This window comes from Phascolarctos cinereus, unplaced genomic scaffold (genome assembly GCF_003287225.1).
Source record: "Phascolarctos cinereus isolate Bilbo 61053 unplaced genomic scaffold, phaCin_HiC Scaffold_726;HRSCAF=1367, whole genome shotgun sequence".
Classification (NCBI taxonomy): Eukaryota; Metazoa; Chordata; class Mammalia; order Diprotodontia; family Phascolarctidae; genus Phascolarctos; species Phascolarctos cinereus.
In genome coordinates, this window is record NW_027556098.1 from 120,996,175 (window position 1) to 121,019,107 (window position 22,933).

Consider the following 22,933-nt stretch of genomic DNA (forward strand, 5'->3'; position numbering starts at 1 on the left):
GAAGAAGGAAAGGAAGAAGGAAAGAAAGAAAGAAAGAAAGAAAAGAAGAAAGAAAGAAAAGAAGGAAAGAAAGAAGGAAAGAAAGAAGAAAGAAAGAAGGAAGAAAGAGAAAGAAAGAAAGAAAGAAAGAAAGAAAAAAGAAAGAAAGAAGAAAGAGAAGAAGAAAGAAAGAAAGAAAGAAAGAAAGAAAGAAAGAAGAAAGAAAGAAAGAAAGAAAGAAAGGAAGAAAGGAAGGAAGAAGGAAGGAAGGAAGGAAGGAAGGAAGGAAGGAAGGAAGGAAGGAAGGAAGGAAGGAAGGAGGAAGGAAGGAAGGAAGCATATGATTTATTATAGATAGATTGATAAATACATTTTTTAAAGCAAGTAAAATGAAATGGAGACAAAATTATAATGATTAAGCTTGGCCTCAAAGAAGAAATATGAGAAGGCAACTCACTTCTTACTTTGCAAAGGTGAAGGACCATGGATACGAAAGAGTTAATTAAGATTTTTATTAATAAATAACTTAAATTTTTTTATGCATTGACTAGTTTTGGGGTTTTTTTTTTTTGGTTAGACAATGGGGTTAAGTGACTTGCCCAGAGTCACATAGCTAGTGAATGTTATGTATCTGAGGCTGGATTTGAAATCAGGTCCTCCTGACTTCAGGGCCAGTGCTCTATCCACTGAACCACCTAGCTGTCCCTACATTGACTAGTTTTGCAGAAGTTTTAAAAAAAGTTCTTTGTTATAAGAAATAGCTTTCTGTGAAAGGGAGATGATATACATTAGGAATTGTAGGGGATGTATGAACAAAAACTATTCATAAAATTATTTTTTAAATGCTGATATAAATGTTTGAATAGAGAGGACATTTTGCTCTGTCTTTGACTTCTTTGGGAGTATATGACTAGTAGGGGTATCAATGGGTCAAAGAATATATGTAGTTTAGTGACATTTAGGGGCATAAATCCAAACTGTATATAGAATTGTTAGACCAAATTACATCTCTACCACATTAGTGTGCCTGTCTTCCCTGAAGTTTCTCCAATACTTATTAATTTTGTCTTTTGTTATCTTGGCCAAGTTAATGGCTGCAAAATAAAGCCTCAGAATTGTTGATAACTTGTATTTCCTCTTTAGTAAACTGCTTCCTTTGACCACTTATATATTGGGGAATGGCTCTTGTTCTTATATATTTGTAAATTTCCTATACATCTTGTATATCAGATTTTTATTAGAGATGTCTGTTACAAAGCTTTCCTCCCAAATTAGCTTTCCTCTAATTCTAACTGTACTGATTTTGCTCTTTCAAAACCTTTGCATTTTTATGTAATTGAAATTGTTCATTTTCTCTTTTATGATCACCTTTATCTCATGGTTAGTACTCTTTCCCTAGAGGTACTTTATACAAGGTACCTCTTTCTATTCTTTTCTAATTATTTTGACATGTAATCTTTTATATTTAGGTCACATATCCATTTGAAATTTATTGTGATATATGGTGTAGGATGTTAATCTAAGACTAATTTTTGCCAAGTTGCTTTCCATATTTTCTAACAGTTTTGTTGAGTAGGGAATTCTTACTCTAATAGTTGATGGTGAACTTTTACATGAATTTTACATGAAGGAAGGGAGGTTTATATTTTAGTGAAATATATTTCCCATTGATAAGGTCTATGAGACACTGGAATGAGTTACTAAGGAAGATTAAAGAGAAAGGTCACCTTCCCTGCCCCCCCCTTTTTTTTTTTTGGCTAGGCAATGGGGTTTAAGTGACTTGCCCAGGGTCACACAGCTAGTAAGTGTTATGTGTCTGAGGTCGGATTTGAACTCAGGTCCTCCTGAATCCAGGGCCGGTGCCCCTTCTCCCCCTTTACTGAAAGAGAGCTATCCACCATATTTATGTGCTTTATGTTCAAAGGTAGAGCCATGGACTAGATGATCTCATGAAGATTCTTCTAGTCCTGATTTTCTATGAAATACAAACCTTACTTGTATTCCAACTCCTCTTTTTTCAGAGGTAAAGGACTTCATTGTTTTGTTTCGTTTTGGCTCATCTCTTGCAGAATAATGAAGCTGATGCCATTTGTGTTGACAGTGGCTTAATCTATGAAGCAGCTGTACCCCCCTTTGATCTGAAGCCTATCATAGTTGAAGACTATGGCTCTGAAGAAGGTGGGTTCTTCCTAATGTGAATCTATTGACTCATGTGCCAGGAGATCTCATGGCTCTTGAAACAAATCTATGCTGTTCAGAAATTGAGGTTGGCTTTTAGTACCAGGAGAGATCTTTTAGGAAGTGAATGAATGGGGTTTCTGCCAAAAGCTCTTCCTAAATTGCTGGAAATGTCCTGGGTGACAGAGGTCACCCTGGTGTAACCAACATACCTTACCCACCTATATTTCTACCTCTTTGTTCCTCTTAGAGACACACTTTTGGTGATGGGGAATCCAGACAAATGATAGAAATTTAATGCACACACACACACACACACACACACACACACACACACACACAGCTATCTCACCCCTCCCTTGACTACTTCTCCAATTCCCACTGGCATGAAGCTGGTTGGGTCCCAAAGGACAATTTACTACTCTCCTCCTCAGGGTTCTAGGGCTAAACTTTGTTTAGTAAGGACTCATGAAAAATTCCCCATTTGTAAATCTATTTGGGAGCACTTTACCCTGCATTGGTTATAGGTACGTAACCCTATGGTTGGATTTCCATATGGTGTGGTTACCTACCTATAACCAATACAGGGCAAGATACTCTCATGTGTAGAGCAGACACATGAGACCAATGACGATTCATTTCTACCTTAGGATTAGAAGTATTTTTTTTTTCCTTTGAAGAATCCTTATGATATAAGTATAGCTTTCTACTGGGTTCCAATGGTAGGTACCCTTGCAGAGTAGCCAAGCTCAATGTCCCTGGTGCATCTAGTTAGTCCTAGATGTGCTCTTCTGATCTCAATGCAGACTCTGTCATCAGCCACTGCTGCTCCAGGGACACCACCTCCCCAAACTCAAATGTTCCAACCTTTCAAAGTTTCCATGATCATCCTCTGGCCAATATAAAGGAGGTGAGTCTGAAGGTAGAAGAGAGAACTCAATCCTTCCCCACCCCTCCAAAGGAGTTCCTTTACCATCCCTAGACTGTCTTGTTGGACTTTCTGCCTGGAATGCTGGGACTGGCTTGCTATAAATATACACAGTCATAGAGGTATGTCTGATTCTTTCAAGCAATTCCAATGCGTTTCCTGTGTGTCATTCCTGATTCATTTAATGATCTAAGTACTTCACACTTACCAAAATAACTTAGGCCTTGTTGGCCCCTTTGATTGATTGATTGTTGACCTTTGAGTGATTGATTGATTCAATCAAGAATTATAAGCCATCTATGTTTGTTTTCGGGTAGGATGGACCCTTCTCCACTCTTAAAAAACAAGGAATAGAGGAAAAAAGAAAAATCCACAAGGGATATCCTTCAGAAGGAAGCAATAAAAATATTCTAATCAGAAAATTTCCTGAAATAGACTGCTGGGATTATGCAGCTGCCAGTTACAGGACTTTATAACTTTCATTTACCTAAATGGAGCCTTTGAAAAAATCCTTTGCATTCTAAAATTCAGCAAACATATACTGAATACCTACTATGTTCAGAGCATTGTGGTGAGGGAAACAGGTAACTGTCCTCACATTTTGCTGTTGGGGAAAGGCAGGGGAGAGGGAGAAAAGAGCATACAACATGCACACGGATGAGTAAATAATATCTACAGAATTAATAAAATTTCATAGAATTGTACATTTAGAGCTAGAAGATCTCTTAGAGGTGATCTAATCTAACCTTATTTTACAGAAGAAGAAATTGAGGCCCAGAGAGAATAAGTGACAAGGTCTCATGGAGCACTAACAATTAGGGGGGTGGGATTAGAAAATGTCTTATGTATGAGGTGACACATGAGCTGAGCCTTGAAGGGAGCTAGAGATTCCAAGCTGCAGTAGTGAGGGAGGACAGCATTCCAGGTGTGTGGGCCAGGCAAGGTATGAAGGCAAGAGGTGGAATGTCACTTATGGAGAATAAAAAGTAGAGCAGTTTGGCTGGAACGTGGAGGTTGTGAGGGGAAGTGTCTAATAGCCAGCATTTTTGTAGCATTTGCAAAGTGTTTTACAAATATTATCTAATTTGAGCCTCATAACCACCCTGGGTATGGTTACCACCTATATCTAATATAGGGGAAGGTGCTCCCATGTGTAAAGTATGCATGTGAGATCAAATGTGACTCACCAAAGGTAGTAGGTGCTATTATCATCTCTATGCCGCCCCATTTTATACATGGAAAAAACTGAGACTGATAGAGGTTAGGCGATTTGTCGGGGGTCACACAGCTAGTAACAGTCTGAGGCTGGATTTGAACTCTCTTCCTGTGAGCACCCTATCATCCACTGTGCTACCTCCCTACCTCTGCCATGTGAAATCAGTCTGAAAATGTAATCTGGAACCTGATTGTGAAGGTCCTTTTTAATAAGAATTAAGAACTCATCCCAAAACTTTACCATGCAAGTCAAGGGAGAGTTTTCTCATCCTTCCTTCTCTTACTTATCAGGTAAAAGTGAAGAATCTGAGACCCCTTTATGTCTTCCTATCCCTGGAGACTATTGCTCTGAGAATCTTCCCTAATCCTTTACCTTACAGAGCGGCAAATTTACTCCTTTGCTGTGGCTGTTGTGAAGAAAGGAACTGATTTCAGACTCAGGGATCTCAAAGGCAAGAGGTCCTGCCATACTGGCCTGGGCATGTCAGCCGGGTGGATCATCCCCATTGGGAAACTTGTGGAACTTGGTGTGTTGGACTGGAACAATATCAATTATTCTATTGAAAATGGTAAGTGGCAAGCAGTAAGCACTGAATGCAGTGAGTGGCTTCTGGTGGTCTGAAACTATGTTTAAAAAATGATGGTTCATGACTAATATGGAAATATATTTTGCATGACTGCACATGTATAGCCTATATCCTATTGCTTGCCTTCTCAATGAGTTGGGAGGGAGGGAGGAAGGGGGATAATTTGGAACTCAAAATTTTAAAAAGCAAATGTTAAAAATTGTTTTTACATGTAATTGTGGAAAAATAAATATTAAATAGATAGATTTTAAAATGATGTTTTACAAAGCCATCAATCTTTACTTGCATTTGTGTGTGAGCTTTGGACACACAGTGAGTAATGCATGAACTTAGATGTTCAGGAAAAGGATTATCTAGATTAGAGACTCTGGACTTTTTTGTGTTCTGAACCCTTTGGCAGTCTGGTGAAACCTGTGGACCCTTCCCAGGAGACTACCTCTAAATACATAAAACAAAATATGAACAATTACAAAGCAAATTAATTAAATTGAAAAATAGTGATCAAAATATTTTTAAAATAAGTCTTAAGAACCTTTGAATTCTAGACTGATGACAACAAGCAATGGGCACAACACACTTTGGCCATGTAAGAGGTCATTACCAAATCTTTCAGTGCATAAAAGTTCTATTTTGTAAGAGAAGAATCTTCTGAAGTTTTGGATTTTTATTCAAATTCTTACTTCATACCTGAAGCTTAATTTCCTTCATGCTTACAACTTCATTTTGATACTCACATCATACACACATATATACATACATACATGCACATATACACATATACTCACATCACACATGTACACATGCACACATGTACATGTATGCACAAACACACACTCATCACACATATGCACATATACACATATACTCACCACACATGCTCACACCACACATACACATATATACTCACATCACACAGATGCACACACACGCATTTACATGTACACATATATACTCACACCACACATATATATATACAAATACACACCATACTCACACCATGTGCACAAACACATATACACATATACTCGCACCACACACATGCAATACATACAAATACATGCTATGCTCATATCACATGCAGACACATATACTCATGCCATACAGTACACACACGCACACACATATATCACACATGCACACATACACATATACTCACTGCAAACATATACGTGCACATGTTCATGTCACACATGTGCACGCACGTATACACATACATATATACATGCACTCACATCACACACATGCATACATGTACACATACATCACACATGTACATGTTCACATCATACAATGTACACATATACACACTGACATCACACACATATACTCACATCGCAAACACACAGCCAACACATACACACCGTTCTCAGTTGTTCCATGACTTGTCCTTTTCTCTGTGCAGCGGTAGCTGAGTTTTTCTCTGACAGCTGTGTGCCCTGTGCTTTTTGGATGAACTCTCAGCTATGTCACCTGTGTGTTGGAGTGGGACCTGACCAGTGTGCGTGCTCAAACAGAGAACCTTACTTTGGCAGCTCAGGAGCTCTCATGTGAGTGGGACCCTCCACTTAATTGCAATTCAGATATCATCTGACCTGTGAACATTTTCTATCTTCTGTAAATTTATTCTGATCCCACTAAAAACATAAAGTTGTCTATTTCCTTTTCCCTTTTTTCCTTTTTTTAAAAGCTTTTGATACTTTTCTGTTTCTGAAATCATCATAGTTACCCAAGTATCCTCCCACAGAACCATTCCATATGATAAATAGTATTTTTGAGAGGAAAAAAAGTTAGCACAACTGATTGATACATGGAGAAAGTCTAAAAATATGGGTAATGTGTAACCCCTGTGGCCCTCCCACCTCCCCCAAGGGGTAGGTCTGGGGTGTCTTCTGAGATCTCTCTTCATTCAAGTCCTATTGATCTTTATAATTTTGTTACATTTGCCTTTGACTTTTTGGTGGATCATTGTTCTTTCCATTTACATTGTTGCAGTCACTGTGTGTAGTGTTTTCTTGACTCTGCTTGCTTCACTCTGTATCATGTATCATGTAGATCTTTTCCACGATTCTCTGTATCCATCACAGACATCATTTCTTACAGCCGGGTAATATTCTATTACCCTCATGTACTCATAGCAGTAATAAACACTCATATGTTTAGCCATTCCCCAATTGATAGGTGCTCCCTTTTTTCTTCCCACAGCACTTAGGTCAAGAATTCACATCCCGTGAGCTGAAAAGAATCTCAGTGGCTGTTTCTCCCTCCATTTTAGAGGTGGGAAAACAGGCTCAGGGAAGTTTAACGATTTGCTTTAGATAACACAGGAATTAAATGGTTTCTCCACCTTTTTTAGGGTGTGCTCCTTCTATTCCTCCCCAGTCCTACCTCATAGATGAATTGGAAAAAATAAACTTTCTGGAATAGAAAATGAGCTGTAGTAACTGGGCATTTGCTGAGAGTATGCCTAGGATACTGGAAAAGGGCTCCTCACCTAGAAAAAAAGCCCCCTGAAATAGGTCTCCCTCATGCTAGGCCTGGACTCAGGAAGACCTAAGTTTAAACCAGCCTCAGATACTTACTAGCTGTGTGACCCTGGGAAAGTCACTTACCTTCTGTCTGTCTCAGTTTCCTCAACTGTAAAATGGGGATCATAATAAGATCTACCTTCTAGAGTTGTTGTGAGGATCAAATGAGATAATATTTGTAAAGCACTTAATATAGTGCCTGACACATAGTAGACACTTAATAAGCAGGTATTCCCTCTCCTTCCCTCCATGTCAAGGTTCTTAGATATTCCATTTTTTCCTACTTTTTTTTTTTTGGTCTTGTCTTTTCAGTAATCAGTGGAGAAGGGAGCATGCACACTTCATGTTCTGACCTTTGTTATGTACTTTGGGAATACAGAAGAAATAAAAAACATGAGGGACAGCTAGGTGGCACAGTGGATACAGCACCGGCCCTGGAGTCAGGAGGACCTGAGTTCAAATGTGATCTCAGACCAAACACTTGACACTTACTAGCTGTGTGACCCTGGGCAAGTCACTTAACCCCAATTGCCTTAATAAAATAAAATAAATAAAAAGCATGGTTTCTGTAATGAAACAGCTCATAATCCAGGGGCAAAGGCAAGAGTAACCCTCAAGAAAAAACAGCCAACCATACAATATAGTATAATGATAACTAGTATTTCTGTAGCACTTAGAATTGAGTCTCTGCTGCTTGTGCTAAGTTTGGCCTAACAATTAACACCAAGAAAACACAGATGCTCCACCAGCCAGCACCACACCATCCATATGTGGAACCAACAGTTACAGCAAATGGAGAAGTTTTGAATGCTGTAGATAAGCTCACTTACTTCCCTTGGCAGTATACTTTTCATGGATGTACACATTGATGACTAGGTTGAGGCATGCATTGCCACAGTGTTTGGGATTGTCAGTGATTGGGAGGTTTTGAAGGAAAGCATGGGAAAGAAGAGGTATTAGACTGACTACCAAACTGAAGGTCTACAAAGCCATTGTGCTGACCTCATTGCTGCATGCCTGTGAATCCTGGACAGTGACATGCTAGGAAACTGAATGGCTTCCACTTGAATTGTCTTAGAAAGACTCTGAAGATCACCTGGCAAGACAGGGTACCCAGCACTGAGGTCCTTTCTCTCCAATGGGCTGGCCACATTATTTAAATGCCAAATGTATGCTTGCCCAAAAGACTGTTTTATGGAGAACTCACACAAGCAAGCATTCACATGGTGGTCAGAAGAAGTGATGCAGGGACACTCTCAAGGTCTCTCTGAAGAACTCTGGAATCAATTGGATAACAGGGGAGACACTGGCACAGGACCACCCAGCATGGCATGTCTACATCAAAGAAGCCGCTGGGTTCTATGAGCAAAGAAGAATTGAAGTAGCTCAAAAGAACATGAGATGCGCATGTTTAGAGGCATTTTCACCCCAAATGTTCATGTGGACTATCTGTTTCCCAACCGTGGTAGAGCATTCCAAGCTCATCTTGGTTTGATCAGCCACAGTCAGACACTGTACCTTGATTCTAACTCCTTGATGTCATTTTGGTCCTCTTTAAGAATGAAGAACAATAACCAGCCAACATTTTTACAGAGAATTTTTACATATGTTATCTCATTTAATACTCACAAATCTATGAAGCAGGGCCGTTATTTTACAGACGATGAAACTGAGGTTGAGAGAATTTATGTAATTTGCGCAGGGTCACACAGCCAACTGTCCCTAGAAGGATTCAAACTCATATCTTCCTAATTTCAAGTCCATTTTTATCCACTGCACCACCTTGCTCCCATATTATATCTAAATACTACTGTGTGTTATTAAGTGCTGATTTGTGTGGTATGGCCTCATGGTATAGTGGAAAGACTCTTAGAATTAGGAGACCTGGGTTTGACTACCAGCTCTGCCATTCACTATCTGTGTGACCTTGGGAAAGTCACTTTACTCTTCAGGGCCTCGGTTTTGAAATGAGGAGGGTTGAATTAGATGATAGCTAAGGTCTCTACCAAATCAGAAATTCTATGACTACGACTATGACTACTGCAGAGGTCAGATGCATTAGTGATGGCTAGACTCTAACCATTCTTCCACTTCCCCTTTTCTTAGGTGCCTGAAGGATGGTGTTGGAGATGTGAGTTTTATGGAGCATACAACTCTTTTAGGTAATGATCAGAATCTAGAAACCCAACTCACCTCTGAGTTCAGTCTTGAATATTGCCCAATCTCAATCTTGCTCACTCTGTTTCCCATCCTTGTGTTCTTCCTTACATCCCACTTGGGAAGGGAAAAGAAAAACCCTCTTTGTGATGATCTTATTTTTAGCTTAGACTTCCTCCTCTGAAAGTTATACTTAGGCTCATAGCACTTTTTAGGGTAGCATTGAAAACCACAGGTCATGAGTTCCCATCCAGTTTTTTTCCTCTATCAGACCATAACAATGGACATATTAACTCAAAGCAAAGGCATTTAATTAAACAGAGTGTTGGGGCAGCTAGGTGGCACAGTGGATAGAGCACTGGCCCTGAAGTCAGGAGGACCTGAGTTCAAATCCGGCCTCAGACCAAACACTTGACACTAGCTGTGTGACCCTGGGCAAGTCACTTAACCCCAATTGCCTAAAAAAAAAAAGTCAATATTAAGGATGTAGAAAAATTCCTTCCTCCCTCAAACATAGGGTATACCCTCCCACAGATTCCCATACCACTGGTGAGAGAAGAAATGCAAATAGACAGCAAGGATCACATCCCAATCGGAGCAAATCAAAAAGCCAAGTCAACAAGTCAACAAATATTTAAACACTTACTATGTGCCAGACACTATGCTAAGCCCTGGGAAACAAATACAAGCAGAAAGAAAGATAGTCCCTGCCCTTAAGGAGCTTGCATTCTAGTGGGGGAAGATAATACATAAAGGAAACTGAAAAAGTTGGGGATTGTAGGAAGACATACATGTCCCAGACACAGGAGCATGATGGAGAAAGCTCAGAAAGTGGTCAGGATTATGGCCTGGAGAGAAATGAAGCCATGGTTGGCCTGAGTATCCTCTTTAAAATAAAGGTTCTAGGAGGAACCAACCAATCAGGGAGAAGCCACAGAGGAAACAGATACTTCCAATAGGAGAAATAACCCAAGGGTAGAGTGAGTTTCTAGGGGGAAGAAGTTTCTGTGCCATCGTGGAGAATGTCTTTCTGCTTCCTGAGCTGTTGACTGATACTTACCCTAGGAGGTGATGCTATGTATCACTGGCTCTTCTGCTGGGTGGTTTTCTCATTGGTGGGCTGGTGAGGTCATCAATAGTTTCTCTGCTGAGCTGCTACTGCCATCTGCTGCTTTTTTTTTATATTGAATTGTAATTGTTTTTAATAGTTTTGCATCCAGTGAATTTGGCCTGACTAGCTCAGGTCAGTCCCAACCTCTCAGGCGAGGATCCATGAGGTATTAAATTAGAGAAAACTGAAGGGGATGGCTTTTTCCTTGGAACTGTGCTCAATTGCTTTTGTTTTATTTTTGATTCTTTCAGAGACACTTCCAACTGCGGCTGAAAGGGATGAATTTGAGCTACTCTGTGAGGATAATACCAGCAGGCCAGTGAATGAGTACAGGAAATGTCACCTAGGCAAGGTCCCTGCTAATGCAGTTGTGGCCCGAAGAGTGAATAACAAGGAGGATCTGATCTGGAATCTTCTTTCTGAGGCACAGGTATGGACCATCTTCTCTTCATGCTTAGTTTTCCTTATTTGGACTCTCAAGGATTTTTCTTTCTCGACCTGTCTGCCCCTTTTTAGGCAGCTAGATGGCACAGTGGATATAGAGCACTGGTCCTGGGGACAGGAAGACCTGAGTTCAAATCCAGCTTCAAAGACCTCCCAGCTGTATGACAGTGGAGGAGTCACTTAGCCTCTGTCTGCCTCATATTCTTCAACTGTAAAATGGGGATAATAACAGCACCTACTCCCCAGGGTGGTTGTGAGGATCAAATGAAATAACACATATGAAGCACTTAGCATGGTGCCAGGTACATAGTAGGCGCTCAATGAATGGTTTTTTCCCCCCTTTCTTAACTACTTTTTCTAATTCTAGAAGATACCTCTCCCTACTCCAACCCCCCCAACAACAACAAAAATCTATTACTACATAATAATCATACATCACTTACATATAGCACTTTACAATTTATAAGACTCTTTCAGGTATACTACACCCTGTCGCCATTAAGGCAGTATGTTGTATTGGAAAACTAACTGGTTTGAAAGTCTGATGCAAATTTGATGCAAAGCCTGGCTTTGTTTCTAATGACTTTGGGCAATTCACTGCAACTTTGAGGACTTTGATGTCTTCATCTCTAAAATGGAAATAATATCAGAACATATAAAATTCTCCAGTCCCTTATATCCTTGAAGTCCTCTGTAAATTAAGTCATTCTTATCCTTTGATTCTCACAATAGCCCTGTGAGATTGGCAGGGCTGGTACTATACCCAGTTTACAGATGAGAAAATCAAGGTTTAGAGAGGGTAAGAAGAACTAGAAGCCAGGTCTTCTGATTTTGTCAGCAGACATTTACTAAGCACCTAATATTTGCAATATACTTTCTTAGGGGCTGGGCAAAAGGACAAAAAGAAAATAGCTCCTGCCTTCAAGGAGTTTATATTTGGTAAAGGCAGAACAGTTGTATGAAGTGTCTTTATCTGAATCAGTAGAATTCAAATGTAATTGGAGGTCTGAGTGTCATTGACCATAACAGAAACAAATCAATGACCCCTGAATTAGAAGGCAAGGCCAGCATGGGTTTGTTTGTGAGTGTGTGTGTGTGTGTGTGTGTGTGTGTGTGTGTGTGTGTGAGTGAAAAGAGACAAAACAAAATACTATTTTTTTAAAAGCCAAGAAATTCACTCTTACCTCCAAATTCTGTGCATTATAGCTGTCCAAACTTCATTCTATCCTACATATTCACGGAAAAAAACATTCTTTGTGGATACTAAGTATCTCCTCAGCCTCACTTTCAGTATCAGATGGCATATCAGATGTTGCAAAAGAGCCAACCTTTGATCAATTCAGTGATTCTCTCAAAAGGTGATGCCATTCACCATATATTGGTATCTCATTACTTCAGTATATACTCCACAGACCCTAAAGCCCATGAAGGCCACCTCCTGTATTGCTGACTCATTGATCAGGATTTCATGAGCTTAGACCTGCCTGCCAGGCTGTGCCTAAGCTATGCCATTGAGCAGTGGTTTGGAAACATTTTGGTCTCAGGACTTCTTTATATTCTTAAAAATTATGGAGGCCTCCATCCCTAAAGATATGTTTTCATAGGCTATTATCTATTAATATTTACTGTATTAGAAATTTAAACTGACCAATTTTTGAAATATTTATTTATTAATTCATTTAAAAATAATAAACCTATTACATGTTAACATAAATAATATTTTAAAGAAAAATATGTTTTCCAAAACAAAAAAATTAGTGAGAAGAGTGGCATTGTTTTACAAATTTTTGCAAATCTCTTTAATGTCTGGCTTAATAGAAGACAGTTGGATTCTCATAGCTGCTCTGGATTCAATCTTTTGTGACATGTTGTTTTGGCTGAAATGAATCATATAAAGAAAATCCAGCCTCACACCGATATGTAGTTGGAAAAGGGAGGAATATTTAATAAGCAAATGACATCTTAGTATTATTTTGAAAGTAATTTTGACCTCGCAGATGCCATGAAAGGGTCTTGGGAATGGATAGAAGAGAAGTCCTTCTACAGGGAAATCCACCACAGTCTCTATCTACAGTCACATCTATATTTCCTTCTATGGACCCATTTTATTCAAAGATTCCTTTCCATCTTTTGGCCTTTTTCCTTTTCCCCCAAGGATTCTCCTTTTGTGGTCTCATTTTTTGTCCTTTTAAACATTGAATTATGGCCTCCCTTGTCATCTGCTTTCACTCATGATTCTCTTTTCCCTTGAATAGGAAAGGTTTGGCAAGGGCAAATCGGAGACATTCCAACTCTTTGGTTCCCATCATGGCAAGGATCTGCTGTTTAAAGACTCAACAAACAGGTTTCTGAGGCTCCCTCCTAAAATGGATCATGAGCAGTACCTGGGCTATAAGCACATGAAGGCTCTGAAGACTTTGACAATGTGTAAGCAATGACTCTGGGACATGCCAGAGGGGGCTGGGCAGTGTAAACAAGAGCAGTCCCTAATAACCCTAGTTTTGTTGTAGGCATTGAGAGACATCTTCATACTTTGGGGAGTATGGTCCTTTGGGTTCCAAAACATTTCCCTAAAATAGATGAATGAGTAAATAGATAGATAAATAAGTAGATAGATAGATAGATAGATAGATAGATATAGAAAGAGAGAGAGAGAGAGAGAGAGAGAGAGAGAGAGAGAGAGAGAAGAGAAGAGAGAGAAGAGAGAGAGAGAGAGAAAGAAAGAAAGAAAGAAAGAAAGAAAGAAAGAGAAAGAAAGAAAGAAAGAAAGATAGATAGTTAGTTAGATAGATGATAGATAGGTGACAGATAGATAATTCTGGCAAATGAATAGCCAGGGAAGCTAACAACCATAAATTTAAATGACCTCTTTCCCATAAGTTTTCACAGACTCCTGACTCACAGCTCTTTGATCTATTGGAAAACAAGCCCAGTTACTCCCTTATCACATTTCTCTTTTCACCTAAGTCTGGTGAACCACTAAACACAGTCAGCTTCTTCACCTGTGTTGTATTGTGGGCTCCTCTGGCACACTGGTGAAACCTAGAGACCCTTCCTTAAAATGTTTTAAAATAAAATTTCGTAATTGGAGGAAATGCTAAATTTTGGCTAGAGGATAGGGAAAATAAGAACGTTTTTCTTTTTCCAACTGAAATTTCCAGACCTCCTGCAATCTAACCCCAGACCCCAGATTAAGAAGCTCTGTACTAGACTGTTTTGTACCAATGTAGGATGCTGGCACACACGTGTCAAGAACCTCATGCTGAGCCTCCGGGCTGCCTACCACCCAGTGTCCATGGACAAAGCTCAGAGAAAGTTTTCAGAACATCCCCTCCAATTTCTTGCTGTAAACTTTCCTCCCTCAATCTAGGAGACCAGGAAATCTCTTCTGCTTTCCTAGTTCCCACCTGCCACCAGTGAGGAAATACAACATCCTAGACTATCAGAGCTCCTCCCCACTCATTTCTAGATGGGGAAATTGAAAGGTTAGGGAGGGGAACTGACTTGCCCCAAATTGCACACCAGTGTTAGGTCAGTTGGTTCACTTTGGAAGTGTCTGGAAAGTTTTTTGTCAACCAAGTATCATCCCACTAGAGGAGAGAGCACTAGGTTAGGAGTCAGAGGACCTGGGTTTGAATCCTCACTCTGTTCTTTTCCTGTGTGAACTTGGATAAATTATTCAATTCAGTTTCTTCATCTGCAAAATGATGAGATTGAACTAGATTATTTCCAAGTGCTTCCTTACCTTTCCAGCCTTCTTACACCTTACTCCCCAACACATATTCTTTAATCCAGTGACTCTGGCCTTCTGACTGTTCCTTGAACAAGACACTCCATCTCTGCTCTGGGCGTTCTCCCTGGCTGTCCCCCAGGCCTGGAATGCTCTCCCTCCTCATCTCTGCCTCCTGGCTTCCCAGGTTTTCTTCAAGTCCCAGCTAAAATCCTACCTTCTACAAGGAAGCCCTCCCTAATCTCCCTTAATTCTAGTACCTTTTGTCTGTTGATTATCTCCAAGCTTTCCTGTCTATAGCTTGTTTGTACACAGTTTGTAAATTGTGTTGCCCATTAGACTGTGAACTCCTCGAGAGCAAGGACTCTTTTTCCTTTCTTTGTATGCTCAGTGATGAGCTCATAGTGGGTGCTTAATAAATGCTTGTTGACGGACTGAACTTCCAACTCTAGATCTTCTGATTTGCTAGTCTTTATCTTTCTTCCTCAATTGCTGTTCTACTTCTTGCTGAATCTTGCTAAATAGGAAAGGAATTCATTTCTGGATACTTTTTTAGCTCTCCTTTCTAGACAATCATATGGAGTTATTTGTTAATGGTTTTGGCTTTTGTTGATCTGCCCTGTCAAGGTGAATCAGGATATTGGGATCAGTGAGTTATGCTTGACTGCTGACATCATATTGAATTAACACTGGCATTGTGTCCATAGTAAACATCTGGGCTTTCTGATCCAGATAGTGACATTTATTAGTTAGTAAGCTAGTAAAATTAGATATAAATCCAGGGGTTCATTGTCTTAGACTTTGAAGGGATTTCAGAAGTTATCTCATACAACCTCCCCTTTTATAGATGAGGAAACTGATGTCCAGGCAGTTTGAGTGACTTGCCCAGGGTCCTACATATATTAAGTAACAGAGTTAATATTTGAATGTAGGTCATAGGATACACATTATCTGCTTCAACCCCTTCATTTTACAGATGAGGGGAGAGATAGAGAGACAGAGACAAAGAGAGAAGAGACAGAGAGAATCTGGTCCAACCCTTTTGTTTTCTAGATGTGGACAAGTAGGCCCGTGGAGTCTTTCCACCAGGGTGCCTTTTTACTCTCTGTCCCCCATGCCTAGAAATCTCTATCTCCTCATCTCTGTTTCGTTTCCCTGGCTTCTTTCAAGACTTGACTCAGATGTCACGTTCTGCAAGGAGACCGTTTCTGGTCTCCCTAGCTGCTTCCCCTTCCCCTCTCAGGTTACCATCCATCTACACAAAGGTGTGCTGGAGCCAGGTCAAACCAGCTCAGGAGAACTGATTGTTAAATTTGCAATGTGAGCATTTACACCTCAGAAATCAGCAAAGGCCACAAATCACATCTTGATATTTTGTGTTGTTGATTATCTAGACTGAAAAGAGGGAGAAAGATATTGATAATAAAATGACAAAATTTTGACAATGCATATTAAACTTATTTTGAACTTCATACCTTTTTTTGAGACCCAGTTGTTAAACAAGTGTTTACCAGCACATTCCTGTTTGTATATATCTTGGACGTACCTAGTTCTTTACATGTCATCCTCTCCATTAGAATTGAATTCCTTGAGGGTTGTAACTATTTTTCCCTTTTTTTTTTGTATCCCCAGTGATTAATATAATGCCTGGCACATAGTAGGTGCAAAATAATGTGTGTTAAGTGACAAATGGGGAATGAGTGGAAGGAAATTAGTTGAGGATATAAAGTACTCAGGATGTGTCACTGTTAAAGAAAAAAAACAGCTGCTATTATTGGATAGCAACAAAGCTGACAAGTCTCAACATAAGTATTAGCACAACCCCTCTTCCTCTTACTGACTTAAGGAACAAACAAAAAACCAAACTCTGATCTCTCCTTCTTGCTTTTGTCCTAGCCAAGACTTCTCCCTCTTTATCCAACAAAGTGATGTGGTGTGCAGTGAGCAAAGATGAAGAGTCAAAGTGCTTTGAATGGAGTACAGTCAGTGGTTTAGCCATTAAATGTGTTGTGGCAGAAACCACAGAAGAGTGCATCGACAAGATTATGGTACAGAGCCAACATATTGACATTGCATCATCATTCTTGGGTTCTAAAGGACAAAGAACTTGGATCTGAATCCTAGTTCTACTACTTATTTGGCGGGATGGTATTTGGAGTGAGAGGAGTTGGCTTGGAATCCTAACTCTGCCTCTTGCCACTTGTGTGGACTTCAGCAAGTCGTTTAATGTTTCTGGGCCTCAGTTTCCTCATCTATAAACTAAAGGAGTTAAACCTGATGACCTTTAAGCTCTAACTCTATGGTCATATGATCCTGACTTGGAATTAGTTGAATATGTAACTCCATGCTTCCCTATCACTCTGGGCCCCTCTACAGCTATCTTGTGAGTCAGTCCTCTCCAAAAATCTGGCTCCAAATACCTACCACTATGTTTACTTTTACCATACACACTCCTTAGTTCATAACAAAAGGATTTGGGGGAGAGGAACAAGCATTTATTAAGTGTTTCCTATGTGCCAGGCACTCTGCTATTTTACAAATATCTCATTTGATCTTCACAACAACCCTACAAGGTAGGGCTATTATGATCCCCATTTTCAGTTGAGGAAACTGAGGCAAAGAGCAGTTAAGTGACTTGGCCAGGGTCACTCAGCTAGGAAGTGGCTAGGACCTCAATTAAACTCAGGTCTTCCTGACTGCAAGCCCCGTATTCTACCATTGTGCCACTTGTCTCAAAGGCATTTAATTAAATTGCAGTGTAATAACAATAACAATATTCTTCCCATAAGCCTTGAACTCACTTTCTCACAAATTAAAAAACTCATTGTGAAGAGTGGACCTGCATAGGAATGCTTTGTAAATGAGTATATGTGTACGGATAGTAGTTATTATTAATACTATTATTATTTTTCTATGTCTGTCTATTTCATGTGGCTGATCCTCTGACTAGTGTCTGGCAGAAAACCTAGTCCTGGGCCTTCATTTGCCAGCATAGTCACCTTGTATACGATGAAGCTGTCCTGATAGAGGGGAGGGCTACAAGGAATATGGGACAGGAAACAACCCAGTCACTTTGCTAATGATCAAATGATATAATATCTGTAAGGGGCTTTGCACAGGGTATGTACTTAATAAATGCTAATTCCATCCATTCATCCCTCTAATTATTTACTTTGCCATTTAGAAAGGGGAAGCTGATGCCATGAGCTTGGATGGAGGATTTATCTACATTGCTGGCAAATGTGGTCTAGAGGTTGTCCTGGCAGAGAATTACAGTAAGTTGAATGAGACCTTCCCTTGGTAACTGACTCCACCTGGTTCCTGGAGAAATTATATTCCACACATAGATTTTATTGGCCTGTTTAAGCAGATTTGAAATGTAGGGATGGCAGGGATAACAGAATGGTCAATAATCATGAGAAGCATAAGTAACTTGAAGTTCAATGATCATGAAAACATCTTAGTTTAGTCATTTATTTTAAATTTCTTCATCGTGCCAAGGAGCAAGTTTCAGCTCTTCCCTCTGCCCCTGACCATTCTCCAAGGGAGGGAGGGCCTAACAAGTAATAGAATGGACACAAGGAAGAAAACAGATAGAAAAGAAGAAAAAGAAAAGAGTTATCCACAAGGTGCATAATCAGATAATAACTAAATGAAAATTGGCTGAATTCAATCAGATTCTTTTTATAATTCACTTTATGTTAAACTGTGGAAAATGAAAGGAGTATGACATTAAACAGTTATTAAAGATGCCAGATACTCAACTCAGTAAATACTAATGAAAGATGACATCTCCTTTATCCTTGTACTTTCAGAGACTAAGGATTCCAGTTATGGGCGAGGGCCTCTTTGCTCCATTAAACCAATCGAAGGTGGGTCTAAATTGGTAACTCAGATAGTGTATGGAAATTTGTAATCCTTGAGGGGAAAAAAGAGTTGCAAAGAAATCCAATTTGGTGAATCTGTAGAAAGCCAGGTTCAGCTGTGAAAATGCACAAGGGTTATTAGGTGACCGCTTTGGTGGCTGTCAGTTTGTAGATATGGCATAGCACCAAGCAAGGGACTACGAATTATTAGCCTAGCTCAAGGGTGGGGAACCTGTAGCCTCAAGGCCACATGTGGCCTGCTAGGTCCTCAAGTGCAGCCCTTAGACTGAAACCAAACTTCACAGAACAAATCGATTTGTGGATCATGATTCACAGTTTAAGAGCCGCTGAAGGAGGTGCAAGTGGAAAAAAGTTTAAGAAGCCCTGCCCTACAGTACTGAGAGTGATGTAATTTGCCCAGGGTCATCTAGTTAGTATGTGTCAAAGGCAGCATTTGGACCCAGGTCTTCCTGGTTCTTCAGCCAGCTGCCTCTAATAGAAAATAGACACAAAAATAAATAAAGAATAATTTGAGAGATGGCACTATCAGATGGGGGGATCAGGAAAGGCCTCATTTAGAAGGCTATGCTTGAGCTGAGCTTTGAAGAAAACAAACGACTCTAAGAAGTAAAGGTGAGGAGGGAGGGCATTCCAGGCTCGGGCAACATGGGAGGCAGAATGTCACATGTGAAGAATAGTAAGACTGCCATTTTGGCTGGGTTGGGCAGCGTGTGAAGGGAAATATTATGTAAAAAGGCTAGAAGGATAGATTGGAATCATATTGTGAAGAGCCTCAAATTCAGAACAATGAATAAACTTTTATTGAGCACTTTGGATAGAGTGCTGAACCTGGAGTCAGGAAGACCTGAGTTCAAATCTGACCTCAGACACTTATCAGCTATGTGACCCTTGGCAAGTCAACCTCTATTTGCCTCAGTTTCCTCAGTTGTAAAATAAAGATAATATTAGCACCTGCTTTTCAGGGTTGTTATGAAGATCAAATGAGATAATAATTGTAAGGCACTTGACCCAGGGTCTGGCCCATAGTAGGTGCTATATAAATGTAATGCTATATTAATATGTGACCTTAACATTAAAGATCATATTATAAAGCAATTAGACAACAAACAGATCATATGCCTCTTACAGCCATGGGTAAGAGATGTACTTTTAACTAAACAAGAGATTGAGGCAATTTCAAGACTTGAAACTGAAAAGAAAACACAGAAAGCACCTACTACGTGCCAAGCAATGAACTGAGCACTGTGCATACAAAGAAAGGAAAAATACAATTGCTGCTCTCAAGAACAACATAGTCTAAGGAGGGCAGTGGGGAAAGACAACATGCAAACAATTATGTACAAACAAGGTATATAGAGGATAAATGGGTAATAATTAACAAGAGGAGAGACACTAGAATTAAGGGGGAATCAAGGAAGGCATCTTGGAGAAGGTGGGCTTTTAGCTGGCATTTGAAGGAAGCCAGGGTAGAGAGAAGGCAGAGATGAGGAGGAAGAGCATTCTAGGTATGGGAGACAGTGAAAATGACCAGAGTCAGAAGACGGAGTATCTTGTTTGGGGCTGGGGTCACTGGATCTCAGAGAATGTTGTGGGGGAGGGATATAAGTTGTGAGAAGACTGGAAAGAAGTGGGGGAGGAAAGCAGGTTATGAAGGTCTTTGAACACCAAACAGAAGATTTTAATATTTAATCCTGAAGGTAATGCCAGTTTATCAAGTAGAGGAATGACATGGTCAGAGTAGTTTGTATTTAACATCAGAGGTATAGAGAGTCACTGAGGTTTATTGAGTGATGTGAGAAGACCTATGCTTTAGGAAAATCACTTTGGCAACTGTAAGAAAATGGATTGGGGCAGCCAGGTGGTGCAGTGGATAGAGCAAGTAGCCCTGGAGTCAGGAGGACCCAAGTTCAAATCCGGCCTCAGACACTTACTAGCTGTGTGACCCTGGGCAAGTCACTTAACCTCCCAAAACATGGATCAAAGAAGGGGAGAGACTTGAATGGGAAGCTATTGGGATATTTCAAGCAAGAAAGAGGTAAAAAGTACTAGAACGTTAGAGCTGGAAGGGATGTTTGAGATCATCAAGCTGAATTTCCTCATTTTAACAATTTTATACCAACTCCAAATAGCTCCAAAAGTGTTTGAAAATTGTCAGGTGCCCATAGTGAGCTCCATCTACTGCTGGAGTAAGACTGCACACATCGTGGAGCTCAGCGGCAGTTTAGTAAAGATTCTATTAGCAAAGAGCTACAGCAGGAGAAACCTATGAATACCTTAAGCGTGTAGTAACTTAAGAAGAAAAATAGATGATTACTTTTGTTCCATGTGTTTAAAAATGTGAAGGCCACAAAATAAGATTTTGAAAGCCTAAATTGAGTGACAATATAAACAATACAAAAAATAAAAAATATAAAAATAAAATATAAACTAATATAAATATAATATGATATAATAGATTATATTATAATATAATAATATTTAAAATAGGGGGGGAAAGGCCTGCCTGAAGAACAATCTGTTTATTATCTGAGCGAGAATCACCTACAACTTACTCAACAAGGAGTCATTCATTTCTTGCTGGAAGATTTCCCTGGAGGGAGAATCAGCTACCTCCTATGTGGCCCATTCCATCTATACATACTTCTAACTATAGGGAAGTGTTCCTTTACACTGAGCCTAAGGGCTGTGCGACCTTAGGCAAATCAATTGAATTCTGTGATCCTCAGTTTTTCTTCATCTGAAAAGGGAGAAAGTGAGACTATGAAAAGTGGGAGTTGGGGGAGACCTTCTTGCCTCCCCCAGGGTGAAGAGAAGACTTGGGTGGGCAGAAACCAGCAGCACCTGATGAAATGCCTAAATCAATGATTCCTCCTGCCCCTGCATTAACATTTGCTTTTCTATGTGTCTTGCAAGGCTATTATGCTGTGGCAGTTGTTAGGAAGTCTGATGCTGATCTTAAGTGGGGCTCACTGCAAGGCAAAAAGTCCTGTCACACAGCAATTAACAGAGCCGCTGGTTGGAACATTCCTATGGGTCTGATACACAATCAAACCAACTCCTGTGAATTTGGTAAGACAGTGTGCTGAGAGAAATAAGAATAGGACATTCTAGGGGTCGGAATAGGAGTGGGGAAGAATATGCAGACCTTAGTAAAATCATACTGCTCCCACGCACACAAAACATTTTTATACAGATGAAATCAGGTTAAAATAGACACAAAGAGCCTCCCTCTGGAGAAAGAAAATACATCACCAAAGAACCTGAGTGATGGTGGGAGTTTGTAAGCTGCCTTTCTATATATAGGAGACTCAGATCTTTGTTTTGTTTTTCAATCACCAGCTGATAGTTATTTCCTTTCCCTGAACTGGACACCTTAATTGCTCATAGACTTTGTAAAGGTTCTTTATAAACTTTGAATTTATTTCAGATTCTGGTATTATGGCCATATGCCCTCACTTAATTGAAGCAATTGTGCAGATTAAAACAGAAGTTTGTAACATGGTGGAAGGAGCAGGGGATGCTCAGGAAAGTTCCAGATCAGTTTAATGAGTTCTCCACTTAACCTGATGAGATTGCTCTTTGGGGACACCAGAGGGGCATCCTCCCATGGAGCATAGGCTGCTCACTGGTACTTTGTGGAGAGGATTCAGGTAACACAAGATGATTAGTTGACTGGGAGTAGATTTCCCTTTTGAGGAGGGCAGCCCCCCACCTTTTTTCCTTTTATGTGTTTTTAAATTTTTCTCTTTTTTTTTCCTCTTTTCCTAACTGTCTTTTGAGCTGGAATAGGCCTTTTTAATCACAAGGCAGGCCTGAGCTTTAGGAACTATATCATGTCTCTTCATTCTCCAACAAACACACTGCATCCCTCCAATCTAGAGGTTGTTAACCTTTTTTTCTGTCATGCAATCCTTTGTCATTTTGGTGAAGCCTATAGAGAGAACCTTTATCAGAATAATATTTTAATGAATCAAATGAAAACATACACAATTACAAAGGAAACCAAAGTTTGGAGAAAATAAATTCCCATCCAAGTTCCCAGACCCCCAAGGGGTCCATGGACCCCTGAACTAGAAGGTCCAATTCTCCAATTCTTGAAATTTTAGGAACCCTTAAATTTAGGAAGTCTTGCAATTGAATTTACTTAGGAAGCATCTCCCAAAGTTGATGCTGTGCAAGAAATCTCTTTTCT

At 39.8% G+C, this 22,933-nt stretch overlaps 1 protein-coding gene across 2 annotated transcripts in view; it reads left to right on the plus strand.

Annotated features, from left to right (window-relative positions):
- Positions 1-22,933, plus strand: part of TF (transferrin) — a 51,164-nt gene that overhangs the window by 10,061 nt on the left and 18,170 nt on the right. For both annotated transcript variants that reach the window (XM_078156832.1, NM_001396561.1), the window contains exons 3-12: positions 2,049-2,157; positions 4,681-4,869; positions 6,290-6,434; positions 9,519-9,574; positions 10,932-11,110; positions 13,380-13,551; positions 16,751-16,902; positions 18,039-18,129; positions 18,670-18,726; positions 21,655-21,810. In XM_078156832.1, coding sequence (XP_078012958.1) covers positions 2,049-2,157; positions 4,681-4,869; positions 6,290-6,434; positions 9,519-9,574; positions 10,932-11,110; positions 13,380-13,551; positions 16,751-16,902; positions 18,039-18,129; positions 18,670-18,726; positions 21,655-21,810 — 1,306 coding nt within the window. The remainder of the gene's footprint in view (positions 1-2,048; positions 2,158-4,680; positions 4,870-6,289; positions 6,435-9,518; positions 9,575-10,931; positions 11,111-13,379; positions 13,552-16,750; positions 16,903-18,038; positions 18,130-18,669; positions 18,727-21,654; positions 21,811-22,933) is intronic.